Source organism: Canis aureus, chromosome 2 (genome assembly GCF_053574225.1).
Source record: "Canis aureus isolate CA01 chromosome 2, VMU_Caureus_v.1.0, whole genome shotgun sequence".
Classification (NCBI taxonomy): Eukaryota; Metazoa; Chordata; class Mammalia; order Carnivora; family Canidae; genus Canis; species Canis aureus.
In genome coordinates this window covers 54,899,428-54,914,911 of record NC_135612.1, presented here as the reverse complement: position 1 = coordinate 54,914,911, position 15,484 = coordinate 54,899,428, and the positions used below count along the sequence as shown (strand labels likewise).

At 52.3% G+C, this 15,484-nt stretch overlaps 1 protein-coding gene across 1 annotated transcript in view; it reads right to left on the bottom strand.

Annotated features, from left to right (window-relative positions):
* The window catches only part of ALPK3 (alpha kinase 3), a 54,500-nt gene extending 45,953 nt beyond the window's left edge, over nucleotides 1-8,547 (bottom strand). Inside the window, exons 1-2 of the mRNA XM_077873320.1 lie at nucleotides 8,405-8,547; nucleotides 3,356-3,394 (exon numbers count right to left, since the gene is read on the bottom strand). Coding sequence (XP_077729446.1) covers nucleotides 3,356-3,394; nucleotides 8,405-8,547 — 182 coding nt within the window. The remainder of the gene's footprint in view (nucleotides 1-3,355; nucleotides 3,395-8,404) is intronic.
* Between the last annotated feature and the right edge of the window lie 6,937 nt (nucleotides 8,548-15,484).

The window sequence follows — 15,484 nt, the reverse complement described above, 5'->3', positions numbered from 1 at the left end:
TAGGAGAGGCAAAGAACTATTCAGAGAAGCCTTCCTCCCGCCAAGATATGTGGTACTGCCCAGTTTGAACTGGTGTTGTCCAAAGCAACTTAAATCTTACCGTATCCATCCATCATCCTGTGGCCATGGCTCCAGTACCTGAGCAAGTCTTTCTTCAAGGGAGCCAGGTCTCTTGGCCAGGTTGGGGGCAGGGATGGTACCAAAGGGCTGAATGGAATCCTGACCCAGACCCATTATAATAGGAAGGCTTCTGACCATGGGCCGGGCTCCTAAGCATGCCAAACCACCAGCCCTGGTGTCCCCTTCCCATCCTTATTGGAGTGCCTTGCTCTACCCTCTACATTATCTCCAGGAAAGCTCGTGCATGGGAGTGACATACATATGGATAGGTCCAGCCTCAGAGATAGAGACCCCAGCACAGCAGAGCTTCCATTCATGCCAAAGAGGGGAAAGCCAATCAACCCTCAAGGGTACACAGTTCAGGGGCCTCTCTTAAAGTCTGGGCTCACAACAAAAGCCTCTGAATTTATGAGCACAGACCATAGTAGACAAAGAATAAGCCAGCCAATGCCAGGGGTCTAGACCCAAAGGTAGACTCTAATTCATAGGGGTATCAGAAAAGAGAGTCTACTCTTGGATCATCCCTGGATACCACATGCTCAAATGAATACATGGCTGCCAGCTCCAAGACCAACCAGCAGGACTGCCAAACCATAAACAGATCCATCCCTGCAAAAGCCAGGACTTTTAGCTCCATTGTGACAGTCTGCCTCCCAGAATTCAAGGGCATTTGCAGGTTCGCTGAGTCCAGCACAGACTCACCAACACTGCTTAGCATGTACAGTCCTCTCCTTCCTGGGCACAGGAAGCAAACCACCATGCCAAACCCTTTCATGGGCCAGCAGAGACACAATGCTTCCCTAGGCGTGAAGCGTAACCACACAGCCAGGTTGTGTGGTGCATAAGCCGTGCCCAGCCCTCCTCCCCCTCTGCACTCACACACCCCATTGTGAGAAGCAGTGAGCACTGTGAGGGGAGGAGTGAAGAGAGAAGCAGGAGCGTCTGCCTTTCTCTGTGCCTCGGAGTAGGGGCCGTCACCCAGGCAATGCAAGTCTGCTTGTAACCTCTCCGCCAGGGTCAGGGGAGAGTCTGTGGGAGCATAGCAACAAGGAACTACAACCCTGTGTTTTGTGGGGAGAGCTTCCACACCCAACTCATCATTGCTGTGGATATCATTCTGGACTTGAGTTTGAGAAGAAATGTTCTATCCCAGGAAGGGCATCTGGAATCAGGTAAGACTTTTGGACCAACAGGGGTCCAGCCATAGTGTTTCCACAGGAATGCAGATGCCTGGGCCTTTGGGGCATTGACAGGAGCCCTCTCCAGCAAAGACTACCCAGAAAGGGGCCCTTAACCTCTCACATACTGAACGCTTGAACTGGGTCTGCACTTAGGCTTCCAGAACATTCCCTGTGATACACTCATCTAGAACTCCTCTCTCCTACATGACTTTTTTTTAACCTGCTCAGAAATAGAAGGTTCTTCATTCCCTGACACTCAGGAATGCATCTGAAAATGTTTCTTGTTGTTCTCACACTAACAGCAAATTTCTGACTCTGGGGCATACGAAATCACAACCAAGAGTTTCCAGAGGAGACTGCTGTGCCAAAAGGAATTGGACTTCCAAGATTTTGCAGCTAATTCAAAACATTCCTAATTCTGTCCTCCCTCCATAACTTGAATCCTATCTTACTCATGAACATGAGCCTGGATCCAATATTCGGCTCAGGCTCGTAAGGATGAAGCTGCTTGGACAAATCTAAGGAAATAGGCTACTGGAAATGCACTACCATGAGAAAGCAGGAAAATTCTATTTCGAGGAAATTTTTAGACAGTGCTCCTACTAGATATTCAGCAAAAGGAAGTTATTTTATATCATTACCGATTTTGAATCGGAAAGAACACTCATCTTCTCGAACTTCTCACACTAGGTTCTAAGCTGTATTATAGAAAATGTTTATATTGGAAAATCATACATAAACTGTTAAAAGGCATGGCTGGCTAAAAGCCCTGTGGGAAGTTGGTCTGGGGTGCATTAGGGGAGACAGGAAGAGTCACTGCATATGCTGTCACAGTCTGCTGAATGTCACCTACTTCCTGTCCCCATCCTCCAGACCACTGGGAGGGACTCTAAGTGTGCTGCTTCCAGGATCCTGGAAAGCCAAAAGTCCACACATCTGGAAACGGTCTGGTCCCACCCTGACACCTCCAAATCTTTCCAACTCTGTGACTTCATAAGGATATCACAGCCTAATTGTGTATTTCTAAAGAACACCAGAATCCCTGGCTTTCATGGTGTTCAAAGGAACCTAACTCTTCCCTTAGATTTGGTTCTTTACCTTGCTTTAAATAAACTTCCAAGATCCTGTCTCTTTTAGCACTTACCACTCCTCTTTGAGTTGACTGTGATGCCCTCTCTCCTACCCCTCCAGACCATGAACTAGCCCCGAACAAGGCTCCTCAGTGCTCTCCTCTATCAAAGGAAATGTACTCGGTAGGTCCTAGTCATGTCTGTAGACATTATGAGCTATTCAGGGACTGCTTGGCTACTCAGGAATCTTTCTGTGTGTAAAGAAACTGTAGGCAACTCTCCCCAAGTCTACCGGAGTCTGGGATGAGGCCCAGTGGTGGGAGATAGCCAGGAAATGTTCCCACTCTGATTATAAAAGTCAGCTCAGCCAGTGGTAAAAAGCTGTCCCCAGTTCAGGAGGCAAGAGAACAGGCATTCCACTGGCAAAGCCCAGCTATGGGCCCGCTCAGGTCCTGCCCTCACTCGGAAACCCATTCAGAGAACAAGCTAATGCAGGAACACACTAATATGGTATTCCCTGATCTCAAAGACTTCACAGTCCTGCAGGGGTGGAGAGCCAAAAGAGAGAGGAAACAGAGAAAAGGGTGGTAGAAGAATGAAAGGGATTGGGGGGAAAGAAATGTAAGGCAGGAACCATGGTCAGGAGACAGATGCCACGGTGACCTAGGACTGGGAAGGGGGTCATGTGACCGGTGCCTCTCCTGGGGGCACAGAGACACAGTAGTAACAGGCACCTTGGGAAGCCTTGCCTATTTCTGGGTCCCTGGAAGTCTTTCAGTGGTCCATGCAGTCATCACCTCTGGCCCCCGTGAGCCCCGTGCCCTCACACTTCCCCCTGCCCGCCCTCCAGCCCTGCCCTCCCCACCCCACCCCATGCAGCCCGGTTAGTGCACAAGCTGTCACCCGGAGGCCCTTTTAGGCCCAGACCCAAGAAAAAAAAAAAAAAGAAAGCAGTCAGAGAAATGTAATGCAATGTGCATTTACCTTCCAGAGCTGGGGTGAGAGAACCGGTTGCTTGATAAGCTAAGCGAAAACAGCAAATGGAATCATTAGGCCAAAAAAGCAAGGAAAGGAGGCGAAACCAACAACATTCTGCAGAGTATTAATTGGCCACCATCTGGGGCCCAGAGGCCTTTCTATTAAAAGGGACCAGCTGTCTTAGTTGGCTTGCTCCAGTTAGCAAGTGGTCTCACCACCAGACACCACTGTATCTGAAACGGAGAGCTCATTAAAGGCAGGAGAGTCCAGGGGAATGGTTAGGCAGGAAGGAGGCCCCTCAGGGTTGCGCTTTGAGAAAAATGTGTTCCAGGCACTTGGGTCACTGGCCCCCTGAGAGGGGCTCAGGGCTGACTGGCACACTTCCCCACCCAGCAGCACACCAGCCTGGAGGCAGCTCCTGCTTCAACCCTCGGCCTTTTGGGGGAGAAGAGCCCCCATTCCTAGAAACCTAACAGGCTGGGAAGGAGACAGGTGGCTTGAAGAATGCCCATTAATAGGTTAAAAGTACGGTTAAAGGGGCCACACAAGGCAAACCAGCTGGAAGAGAGAAGAAGGGAAAAACAAAGCAGTTAATTCAGCAGGATCCAGGAGGCACCCAGCTCTGTCAGCCCAGCACAAGGCCCATTATGCCTACAGGCCCTGATCACCCCTCCTGCCCGGTGCAGCTAAAAGTAGACACTAGCCAGGGGCTCTGCAGGCCACTGGGGGATGAGGACCCATGCAGGGAGACCACCTGCTTGCCTCTCCCTCCACCTTTGCCAACACAAACACCTCCAGGGGAGTCTAGGGCCACTGTCCCACAGCCTCGAGAGACCTCAGGATTACCCCCTCCATATTGACCCCCTCCAGCTATCCTCACCAGGATAGCTCTCCCTTTGTTCCCAGCAGCCCAGCCTGCTCTGTGGTACTTGTGTCTGCATCTCTAGCCACAAGAAGATGGACAGCCTGTCCATGGACAGTCTGTCCCTTTATAACCAAACCCCCAAACTCATCCTCTACCCCAAAAGCACAGCTACCACTCCAGCGCTCCTGGATCTGTGGCCACCTCCAGCATCCTCCCAAACTCCAAACTGCAAATCTGTCATTTGGGGCTCCTCCCTCTCCTCCAGCTCCCGAGTCCAGTCAGTTAACAGTTCTTGGACCTTCTTTCTCCCTTTCTCTCTACTCCTGCTGTTGTGTCCTGATCTATATGCTCACGACTCCATATCTGATGACCACCTCACCCTCACCCTCTTCTCCTTCACCCCCTATATCACACCACTGAGTCTCAACTCCTTAACTGAGCACTTAAGGTCCTCCCTGATCTGCTCACCCCCACTACCACCAGGGTTCTCGACTTCCCAACACCCATGGTCCACTGTGACTGGACCTGTCCCTAACTGGCACGTATGAGCCCATACGTCCATCCTCCCTGCTTGGAAAGCCCTCCCTCCTTCCTTCTGCTCAACTAACCCCTGTCCACCACGCCTTCAGACCTAGCCCTTTCTGTAGCCTCCATACTCCCCACACAGTGCTCAGCAGACAGCGGGCATTCAACAGCTGTTTTATGGAAGGGACGGACAGAGAGAGAAAGAAGGAAGACAGAGGGGAACACAAGTGCATCTTTCAAACAGGAAGGGTGCTGCCCCCCAGAGGGAGCTGCTGCTCCAGAGAAGATGGGAAGAGCAAGGATGCAGCTGCCTTTGCTCAGAGCTTTAAAAATCCTCTGGAGGCCGCGTGGGCAGAACCTCCCATGGTTCCAAGACACTGGCCAACTCCATCCTTTCCTGACCATGAACTTCCTTTGCCTTTTTCCTCGTAATTGAGAGATTTCTCCTCTGTTGGGTCTGGATTTCTTCCCTGGGAAGGAGAGGGGAGAGAATCAGCTCTCTAATTCCAAGAGGAACATGACAGGTGCCACCTGCAAGTAGACAGGGACTGAACCGGGACAGTGACCCCTCCCTGGCACTCTGTAGGGTTGCTCGGGCTGCTCTGTTCCCTGCCCTGCTTCCTCTAGGCCTCACCCATTTGCTGTGAGCCAGGTCCGGAGGAGTCCTGTGCCACCGAGGCACCTTGTCCTCAGAAGGTGGGAGTTCTCTGCCTGTGCCCTGCTGACCAGGCCAGAGCGAGGCTTAGGGCCTCACCTTGGCAGGAGCCCCTCCCTTTACTGACAGTGAGGGGGTCAGAATCTAGGGGCATCAAATATTGGTGCAGAAAAGCCTAAAAGGGTTCTTAATGCCATTGTCATTTTATAGAATGCAATAGGGCATAGGAAAGAAAGGTATCTAAACAAGAAAAGTGAGCCTGGAGGTAGCCAGGTCTGGTTGTAGAAGCCAGGGCCTCCCATTCTTCCTGGATTTTATATATTCTGGGACAAAAAGGGCCCTTGGAAAGTAGCCTGATGCCTCAGTTTCTCTGAAAGCCTGAGACAACCTGCCTGACCCAAGCAGAACAGAAGAGGTATTCCCAATCTGTCTGTGGTAAACATCATAGGTTCTGGGGCTCCTCTGAGCCCATGTGGGCCAAGGTTTCCAAGAAATGAGGGGGCAGGGACATCTGGAACTTCTGAGTGTCCCTCAGAACGTAGTGAGTCCTAATTCCATCCACCTGACTGTAGTTCCTTAACCCACTCTAGTACCCATGCCCCACCTTCTGATGGGGATGAGGTCCTAGAGGGTGGCCGTCCTAGGAGTCTTGACCTATAGGTTTGCTGGGACTATCTTTATGCCCAGGGGGCACCGGAAACATCCTTGAGCTGGCTACAGACTGGAAGCCACCTGAGGGTCATGGGGTTAAGTGAGGGAGCCAGGTTCTAGACCTGAGCCAAGGCTTCTGGTGGCCAGCCCCCAGCCCCACTGTCCATCAGCTCCCAGGGGCAGCCCATCCTCACAGGGCCCGTGAGGATGATGCCTTGTGAGCTCCATGCAGAGCGGGAGATCCAGAAAATGTTGGAGCTAAGCCTCTCAGTCAGGACTCTTGGACCGTCAGGGTTCATATGGGCTGGTGCCAAGGACATCTGGCAAAGTCCTCAAGGGACCCTCTTTCTCCTTCATTTCTTGGGCCCTCTTCCCATCCCCACAGGCAGCCAGGCCGTTGTGGGGGACAGAAGACTATATGGTTGTCTGCTCTAACACCAGTGTCAGGCCTTGCTAGGGGACTGGGAACTGTCACCCACTCCACTCCCCAATGCAGTCCATTCACATTTGCATTCTCCCCTCTTCTCCAGAGGTGAGGCAAATCTGTCCCTCCTTGTCCCTGATGACCTGCAGGTGGTCTACAGCCAGATGGCAGGGGTAAAACAGAGCCCTTGCTCCCCCTGCCCCAGCCCTGCCTTCTCCAAATGCTTGATAGAAAGAATGTCCTTTGAAGAGCATTCTCATTTAGGTCCAAGGGAACTTGGACTGGCCACTTCTATGCCACCTGCAGTTCTCTGGCTGGCACACTGCTCTGTGCTCATCAGGTAGGCAATAAAAATTTATCTACCATACACCTGCTCAGCCAGGTAGCTGTCCACCTTCCAGCTTTTTCTCTACCAGTCCAGATCCACTACCTTGCCCATTCTGCCTGGTTTTCAAGCCACTCCTGCTTCCCTCCCTCCATCGCTGCATCTCTTCTGTTTGTTCTGCTGGTATTGACAAAGGCCAGATGCAGAAGGCAAGACCCAGGGAAGTCACTGTGACAAGTGTGAGACAAGTGTGAGGCTCCTACCAGACAGTCAGCTCCATCACAGGCTGGAATAAATGCCCAACGTTCATTCCAGTTTTTCCATAGAGCCAATGGTTCGGGGGAAGGGGCATTCTTCCCTGGCAGCCAGGGGCCCTGTCCAGTCTGACTCAGTCACTAACACCAGCCCTCAGCCCTGCCCCAGACATGTGACACCATTTGACGAGTTTTATGCAGAAACCGGTTCCGGTTACATTTGAACTTTCCCAACTCCAAGGTCAACAGAACTCAGCCAATTCACGAGGAAGTGCCTGGGACTTTTCCTGAATGTCCTTGATGCCTGTTTTTGTGCCGTTTTAGGAATGGAGAACAAGAGGTCCCCACACGGCTTCTCAGATGAGTGGCTGTTTTCCGTAGAACCTACAATAAGCCAAGTCCTGGGCCTGTGACACCACCGCTGTCCCCATAGCCAACCATCACAATTCCCTTTGGAAAACAGGCTCCAGAGTTGGAGGGAGACGGAGCTGCCAGGGGCGAGCAGGAAATGTGTGTCTCCGTGGCAGCGCACATGTCCCTGGGTGTCTTGAGTGCCTCTGAGTGCCTGCCTGTATGCGTCTCTACTGACTATCTGTGTGTCTTTCCCATCTGCGGGTAATCCAGCTCCTCCAACAAAGCAACCACACCTCTAATTCTTGGCAAAGAGTAAAGGGCTCCGCAATAGGACCCCTCCCGTGGCATCCCATTCCCCCAGACTGGGCAGGGCAACTGGCTCCCTCAGAACCGCAAGCTCTGATTCTCCAGAGAGGGCCAACCAGCACCTCAGCCCTCCCCTCACCTCCAGCCCCTACCGAGATCCTGGGGCCCACCACCGCCCTGGGCCCGAGAAGGAACCTTGTTTCACAGAAATAGGGCCTTATCTCTTTCTGGTGACGCCCCCACCACGGCCCTGAGCTACGGAGCCCCCACTCCGGGTGGTCGCCCAGCGTCCGCCCCCCACTCCCACTAAGCACCTACCCCGCCCTCCCAGCCCGGGAGGAATTTCAGCCGCTCTGGCTTTCCTTATCGCTCCCTGTGGAATCCGAGGCCAGGGAGTAGCTGGGTGCGGGGTGAGGGTGCTGAGGGGACGAGGGCCCGGAGGCGAGGCGGGGGAGATACGGAAGGCCCGCGGGCCCCTGTAGAGTCACCCCCGGGGCTGGGGGGCCCTTCCCGTCCCTTGGGCCCCGCGGGCCCCGAGGGGTCAGGAGGAGCGTGGAGGGGCCGGAGGGCCACCGCGCTCGCCCGGCCTCGGGCCTCGGGCCTCCGGCCTCGGGCCCCGGCCTGGGGAAGAGGGCGCCAGGGTGCCCTCGAGGCCTCCGCCCGCCGCCCTGCCGGGCCCCAGGGCGCGCCGCTCACCTGGTCTCGGGCCTCACGCTGAGCAGGTAGCTGCGGCTGGCCGGGCTGGGGATCCACACGGGCCCGTCGTCCTCGCCGTCGCCCCCCGCCCCCGCCCGCCCGCCCGCACCCCAGCCGCGCCCCGGGGCCCTGCGCGACCCCATCCCGCCGCCGCCGCGCGCCCTCGCCAGGCCCCTGCCCCGCCGCTGCTCCCGCCCGCGCCTGACGCGCGCCCCTATTTATAGCCCCGAGGCCCGGCGCCGTCACCTGCTGCTGTCCCTCCCCCGGCCCCCGGCCCCGGCCCCAGGCCCGGCCGACCAGCGCGGCCGACCAGGCGCCGGGGGCGCCGAGCCTCCCCCGAGGGGCCGACCCCGCCCGGAGCCCCGGGGCGTCGGGGCCCTGCCCGGGAGGCCCCCGCCGCACCCCGCTCCCAGGCCGGGCCACCCCCAACCCCCACCCCCAACCCCGCTTCCTGCCAGCCTGCCTTCCCCGCTCCCGCCCGCCCGTTTCGCAACGGTGGAGCGCGGCCGGCCGGTGGCCCTGGCTCAGCGCAAAGAGCAGGGGCCCCCGGAGCTGGTGGGGCGGCCCGGCCGGGCCAGGGGACATCCAGGGGCTCGGAGCCCGGGCTCCGCCAGAGACCGGCCCCCCTTCCCGGCAGCAGCCCCATCCCCGGCTGACCCTGGCCTTGCACTGCAGCTGGTCCGCCACTGAGACAAACCCACGGTCTCCGTGGAGCTCCTTTGGACGTGTCTCGTGTTCTCTTCCATTATCTAGCATAGATTAAGGGCTCAGAAAACACTTGTAGAATATCTGGGCCTCTTACTCCACCCAGCCTGTTTCTCAGCACCTGAGAAGGAAATGGTGGAGTCCCAGTGCCCAGAAAACAATTCAACCATGCAACAATTTCTATGAGTGAGATTGTAAGCACTGCCTAAACCTGGTTCTAAATGTTGGGAGTGACCAATACTTATCCATTCTTTTTTTTCCCCTATATCCTTGAAAGCATCTGAGAGTGCCATGAGGTGGATGGCTACAATCATTAGGAAGTTAGAGCAAAGGAGCACCATGCCTCTGTCCAAGATGCTGCACTCGTGTACCTTTCCACTCCATTTGGAAATGGCTCTAACTCCTCATGATCACCGTGTGGTCCCCATGGCAACTGTCTCATTCCTACATGACCCCATCGCTGGCCTCAGTTGTTCATGGTACCCGTCTCCCTGACCACAGAGGTAAGCATCATGCCCAAGCTATGCCAATGGGAGTCCTTTACCAAAAATGCTTTTTAACTGGAATTAGGAGAGAAAAGCAGTCTCTCTGTGCTGGAAAGCAATGAGCTGTGAGGTCTCTGCTTTCAGCAGGTGTGTTTCCTGCCTGGTGGAGGAAGCCAGTCTGCAGTGAGGAAGAAGGAAGCTGACACAGACAGAAGCAAAAGCAAGGCGCTCAGAGTCCTGATAGCTTCCAGGTACATCGCTGTAGGGGTTCCTGAAATCCAGCTTTATCCATGACTTTCTTGCAAGTTGGCAGTTCAATCATTTTGTTGAATCTGTGTACCAAAAAAGTTCTCCCTTTGCTCAACCTGTTTTTTTGTTGTGTTTTGTTTTTAAAAAGATTTATTTATTTATGATAGAGAGAGAGAGAGAGGCAGAGACACAGGAAGGAAGGAGAAGCAGGCTTCATGCCAGGAGCCCGACGTGGGACTCGATCCCAGGACTCCAGGATCATGCCCTGGGCCAAAGGCAGGTGCCAAACTGCTGAGCCACCAGGGATCCCCTCAACCTGTTTTGAATTAGGCTTCCATTGGTAAAATGTGAGTCTTGACCAGTACTAAGGAAGCTTCTCCCACTGAGCCCAAATCCATCTCCTGACCACATGCCCCCATGTATTTTGTCACTGGCTCTCTGGAGGTACATGTACTAAAATCTCTTCAGTCATCTACAGGACAGTCCTCCAAGTATTTGAAGGCTTCCTTGAAGTTTTGGTTCATTTGTTTAAGTCATATGAACACCCATGGATCATGCTAGGGCAATGTGCTGCAGGCAGGAGTCACGGGATCTGTGCTTTCAAGAAACTTTTATCCAATAGGAGAGACTGGGATATAAGCAAAATACAATGAAGGTGAAATGCACAATTATAAAACTGAGAAGGGGAGCACAAAAATGTAGAGAAAAGAGCGGATGGCCTGGGGTTTTGGTTAGGTTGGTTTACAGAGCAGTAAACTTGACAAGGATTTTAAAAATTGCATGGGTGCTCATCAAGTAGACTGGTGGATTAGGAAGGACAGGATAGATAGAATATTCCAGATGGAGGGAATAGTGTGGGCAGAGATGCAGAGATACAGAATAACATGGTGGGCGTGTTGTTCAAGTGTAAAGATGGGGAAATAGACAATTAGGACCATATCCAGAAGGTTTTGTCTGGTACACGGGGAACCTAGACTTCCCTTTAAGGCCATCTCTCATATAACCACAGATACGGTAACGTTCATCATCCTAGTGACCCTCTAATTTATCAATTTCTTTTTGAAAATGTGACTCACACAGAGGCTGCCCCATAGCAGCCTGCAAACGAATTTGCACCTCTCTGGGTTTGGGCCCCGATTGCTAGCAACAGCTTTTTTACAGCCAGATTATTTCATAGGACTTGATCCTGTGTATGTTCAGCATGAACCACTGTTCACCTGTCTTTCCCACTCCTGCTTGGAAAGTCTTTTTTATCCTCAGAGCAAACTTTGTACCTTTTTTTTTTTTTTTTTTAAACTTAAAGCTCCTCTTCTTGGAGCACCTGGGTAGCTCAGTGGTTGAGCATCTGCCTTTGGCTCAAGTCGTGATCCCAGGGTCCTGGGATCAAGTCCTGAATCAGGCTCCCCATGGGGAGCCTGTTTCTCCCTCTCCCTATGTCTCTGCCTCTCTCCCTGTGTCTCTCATGAATAAATAAATAAAATCTTTTTAAAAAAAGGCTTCTTTTCTTAATCTCGCACTCCCTTTTCTTCATAAACATTTATGAGTTCTGCTCCTGTCACCTACTGTGTGGTCTGTCCCTCCAGCAACTTCATAAGCAGACTGGCAAGCATAGAGACAGAGTGGAGAATGAAATGCCAAAGTGCTCAGGGAGGAAAAGGCCAGAAAGGCAGCCTCTTTCCTCTCTCAGCTTATAGTCTAGCAGGAGAAAGAGGACATGGTGAGTGGTGTCCCCTCAGCTGGGAGACCAGAGACTCAAGTTCTAATTCTCCTTTCCCACTGAGTGTGCACTTGGGCAAATGGCTCCCCAAGTGTTAGCTTTCTCCTTTGGAAATACAAGGGAGGCATTCCCTTTAGGATCCTGTAGGTCATGGCTGTTCATTCAGCAAATGTTTATTAAGGAATTGCTAACGACTGCACGTCAGGCATTTTGCCAGGTGTTAAGGGTACAGAAGTGAATGTTATTATAGTCTGTACCTTGTAGAACCTCTCCAGCCCAAAAGAAAGATAGAACCTCTGTTAGAAGTTTGTGTGTGGGGATCCCTGGGTGGTGCTGCGGTTTAGTTCCTGCCTTTGGCCCAGGGTGCGATCCTGGAGACCCGGGATCGAATCCCACGTTGGCTCCCGGTGCATGGAGCCTGCTTCTCCCTCTGCCTGTGTCTCTGCCATTCTCTCTCTCTCTCTCTGTGTGTGACTATCATAAATAATTTTTAAAAAATAAAAAAAAGAAGTTTGTGTGTGGTGCTGAAAGAACATGGACAAATTCATGCTGTGGATCTGCATTTGGAAATAATCATAATCCAAGGTTTGCTAGTAGATATGCGTACTGATGAAGCATTGTAGGAATTTGTTAGTGGTGTTAGGATCTTCTCTCCCAGATGTTTCAAATTTCCCGGGGTCCTGGAGTAACTGGGTGCTCGTGGTAGAAAAATCTTGAGTTAACTGTTAATTAACATACTTCCCCAGCTCAGCTGGGGAAGCTGGTCCCCATCCTGGAATGGCAGGAGCTCCTGGGACCCTCTGGCCGAACCACCTGAGCCCCTCGAGTCGAGGTCTAGATGAGTTTGAACATGCCTTGTGTTTCCACTCAGTTTCATCTCTTCCCTTTCCATTCTTCTTTGAAGCATATGTTACCCAACATTTACTAGCTGTCAGGACACCATTCCACGTGCCTCACCATCCACCCAGTGAATTTGCTGAGTTCAGGCCACTGCACAGTGAGTGCCACTGGGTACCAGGCTCTGGCCCCCTGCCATCATCCCTGCCTTTCTAAGAACTCAGCCTACACACTGGCAGCAAGTCCACTGTTCTCACCCTCTCAAAGACCTTCACCCCCACTTCCCTTTAGCAACCAAACCAAAAGCCCATCACTTGAACCTCGTCTGAAGAATTCTTCTACCTCTAAAGTACCATTTTGTTATCCTTCCACCTACTAAGCCTGCACTCTGCTTTAAGGCAACTCCACAGCCCTAACTTGTCCACTCATGAGTTTCTCCTTCACTTCTTTATCCACCTCACTCCATCCCCATCTGAACACAGGCACAGTGGGGGGCAGGGGGGCAGACAATAACCCCAACTCCAACTATACTTTCCTCAGAGGTCTTGTCTCACTTGACCCTTGACCTTCTACTAAATTTGCCTTGCTCATTCCTGACCTAGAATCTGGCTTCTGGCTCCAAGGCTGACCAACTCTGGTTTCTAACCTGAGTCTGGTCTCAGGCAGCTTGGCAATCATTTCCCAATCCCCCAAGCTGATCTTTTCTTTTCCCTATAGCAACTACTCCAAACAAGATTGCAACCTCCCCTTTGCCCTCCTCCCTTGCAATCGTCCATGACTCCTTCAAAACACAGAGAAAAGTGAGACCGTATGACAAGAGCTTCGACTTTGAAGGACAGGCTATCTAGCATCTCTGAGTCATACTAACCTCTGCTTCAAAACGTACATTGTTCTTTAGAAGGCTCTCAAACTTCTGCTGTCAACCATCCCTGCCCTCCCCCACACAGCCTCCTTCCTCACCACCTGTGAGGATGACTATTTGCTTTTCCCTGACATATTTACTCCTTCTTTCCCTTTCCTCACTACCTCTGCTTCTCAAAAGACCTCAAAGGAAATCAGTCACATTACCAAGCAGTAATGAATTACCAGAATTAGGTTATAAAGTGCAAACTTTGACCTTCTGAACAAGACAGAAGCAGCCCAATGACCAGAGCTGAAGCGGAGGTCAGAACCAGACCCACCCGGCAAAAGTGGCCAGATGCCAATCCCTGAGTGGTACAGTGGAGCTCCTAGGGGTCAGAACTGGTTCCCTGGCCCAGAGCAGGGAGAGGTCTGAGTGGAAGAGCATGTGCCCCAGCTGTGTGGAAGGGAGGAAATGAGGGAGTGGGTATTGGCAGGGAGCAGGAACCACTCAGGGTTGGTAGGAAGGGGATTTGGTCATCGTGTAGCACCCCCTCCACCTCTCGATGGGAATAATACTCCTTTAGGCAGCCCATTTCATTTCCAGGAAGACTTTCCTTTTATTGAGGCTAATTCTGTTCTGTCTTCTGAAGCCACACAGAGGAAAAGTCTAGAGTGGAAGTCTTTTTGATAGAATAGCTCTGTAAAGGTATGAAAATACGGATCACAGAACACCTCATTTCTTGATGAATTACCAAGTTCCTGCAATAGGTCCTTGGGTGAGATGGCATGGAAAGCCCTACACCATGCTGGATGCTCCCCCTGGGAAAAAATCCACTTTGCCAATGCCCACCTTAAGCTGCTGTGCCGTGAACATCACATTGCACATGTGAGCTCTTCCAGGCACAGTACAACTGTCATCTATGTCATTCTGGTCAATAGACTCAAGATCTTATTTTGCTTCTTGGCATCTGTGTAGACTCAGACTGAGGTAGCCTTTTTCCAGAAGCTATGGTGTAGGAATTGAGTTCAGAGGTCAGTGAGACCTTCCTGATGAAGCAACATCAGCTTCCACTCCACTCTTCAAAGCCCCCCAGGCCTGTGGCCCATCTCAGGACAAGTCATTAGTAGCAGGGTATATTAGTCAAACACGTGTCCACCCCTCCAGTTTCTTCTTTCAGTCTTTCCTTTTGATTCCACTCATTGAACCCTGAGCTCAACAAAGCCCTCGATTTCTGTTGGTCTTGCCCTCCCATGAGGACCTACTACCTTCTGCTGCAAGCTGCCTTTTCTGCTAGTGAATTTGCAGCGCTCTGGAGTGCTTATGCGACCACCCTCCAAGGGTCCCCAGAGCTCCCAGCTCAGGCAGCTGAGCCCCTGACCCTGGAGGGTGGAAACTCCAGGTCCTGCCACTCTGGGATGGGCTGGCCATTCTGGCACTCCAGGGACTGGAGATGTGGCCACATCTGTGCTGGGGTAAGTGAACACCTATTAAAGGATTATTGGCTGTAAGGAGCCACTCCTGATTCTGGTTTGATTGGAAGGGGAATTAGGGACTCAATTGCTCTAACCAGGTGCCCTCCCCAGTGTACCTACTCTGATTCCACATCAGATTGGAGGAGTCAGGAATTTCAGCCACAACTGTAGGCCCCATCCAAAACAAAGCAATTATGAGATGAGAAGATGACTCTGCAGTCAGGGGGCAGAGTTGTCACTCAGGCTCAGGACACAAGCTCCACACCCTCAGAGAGACCTGGGAAAGGCCCCTCTCAGCCCAGACCTCTCCTGGTCTTCTTGTAGGGAGAACCAGTCCTTTTCCTCCCCTTCAGGTCTTTCTCTAAGGACCCTTCTTTATCTCAGCCAGCCCTTCTTCCACAACAGCTACATCTTCTCATTTTTCTTGCAACTTTTACTACCTCTCAGCAACAGTGGCTACAACCAGTCCCAATGACTGCTTACCCAAGGGGCACCACCAACAGATCATTTCCAAGCTTGCTGGCACCCACCATGCTTCCTCCTAATGGACTGCTCCTAGTAAGCCCAGCATCACCACCACCACCACCACCCACCCAAAAAGTCAAGTGCCATCCCAGGCTCTAAACCATCTACCTGTCAAAACTCTCCTGCCTGTCCTCTACAACTTTCTACCCTTTCTTTGCTGTCCCTTCCCCAATCCCCACCTGGTCTGTCACACCTTTTCCCTGTTTGGAAATCACATTCCAGACCAGCCTCCTGTAGAAATGCGAA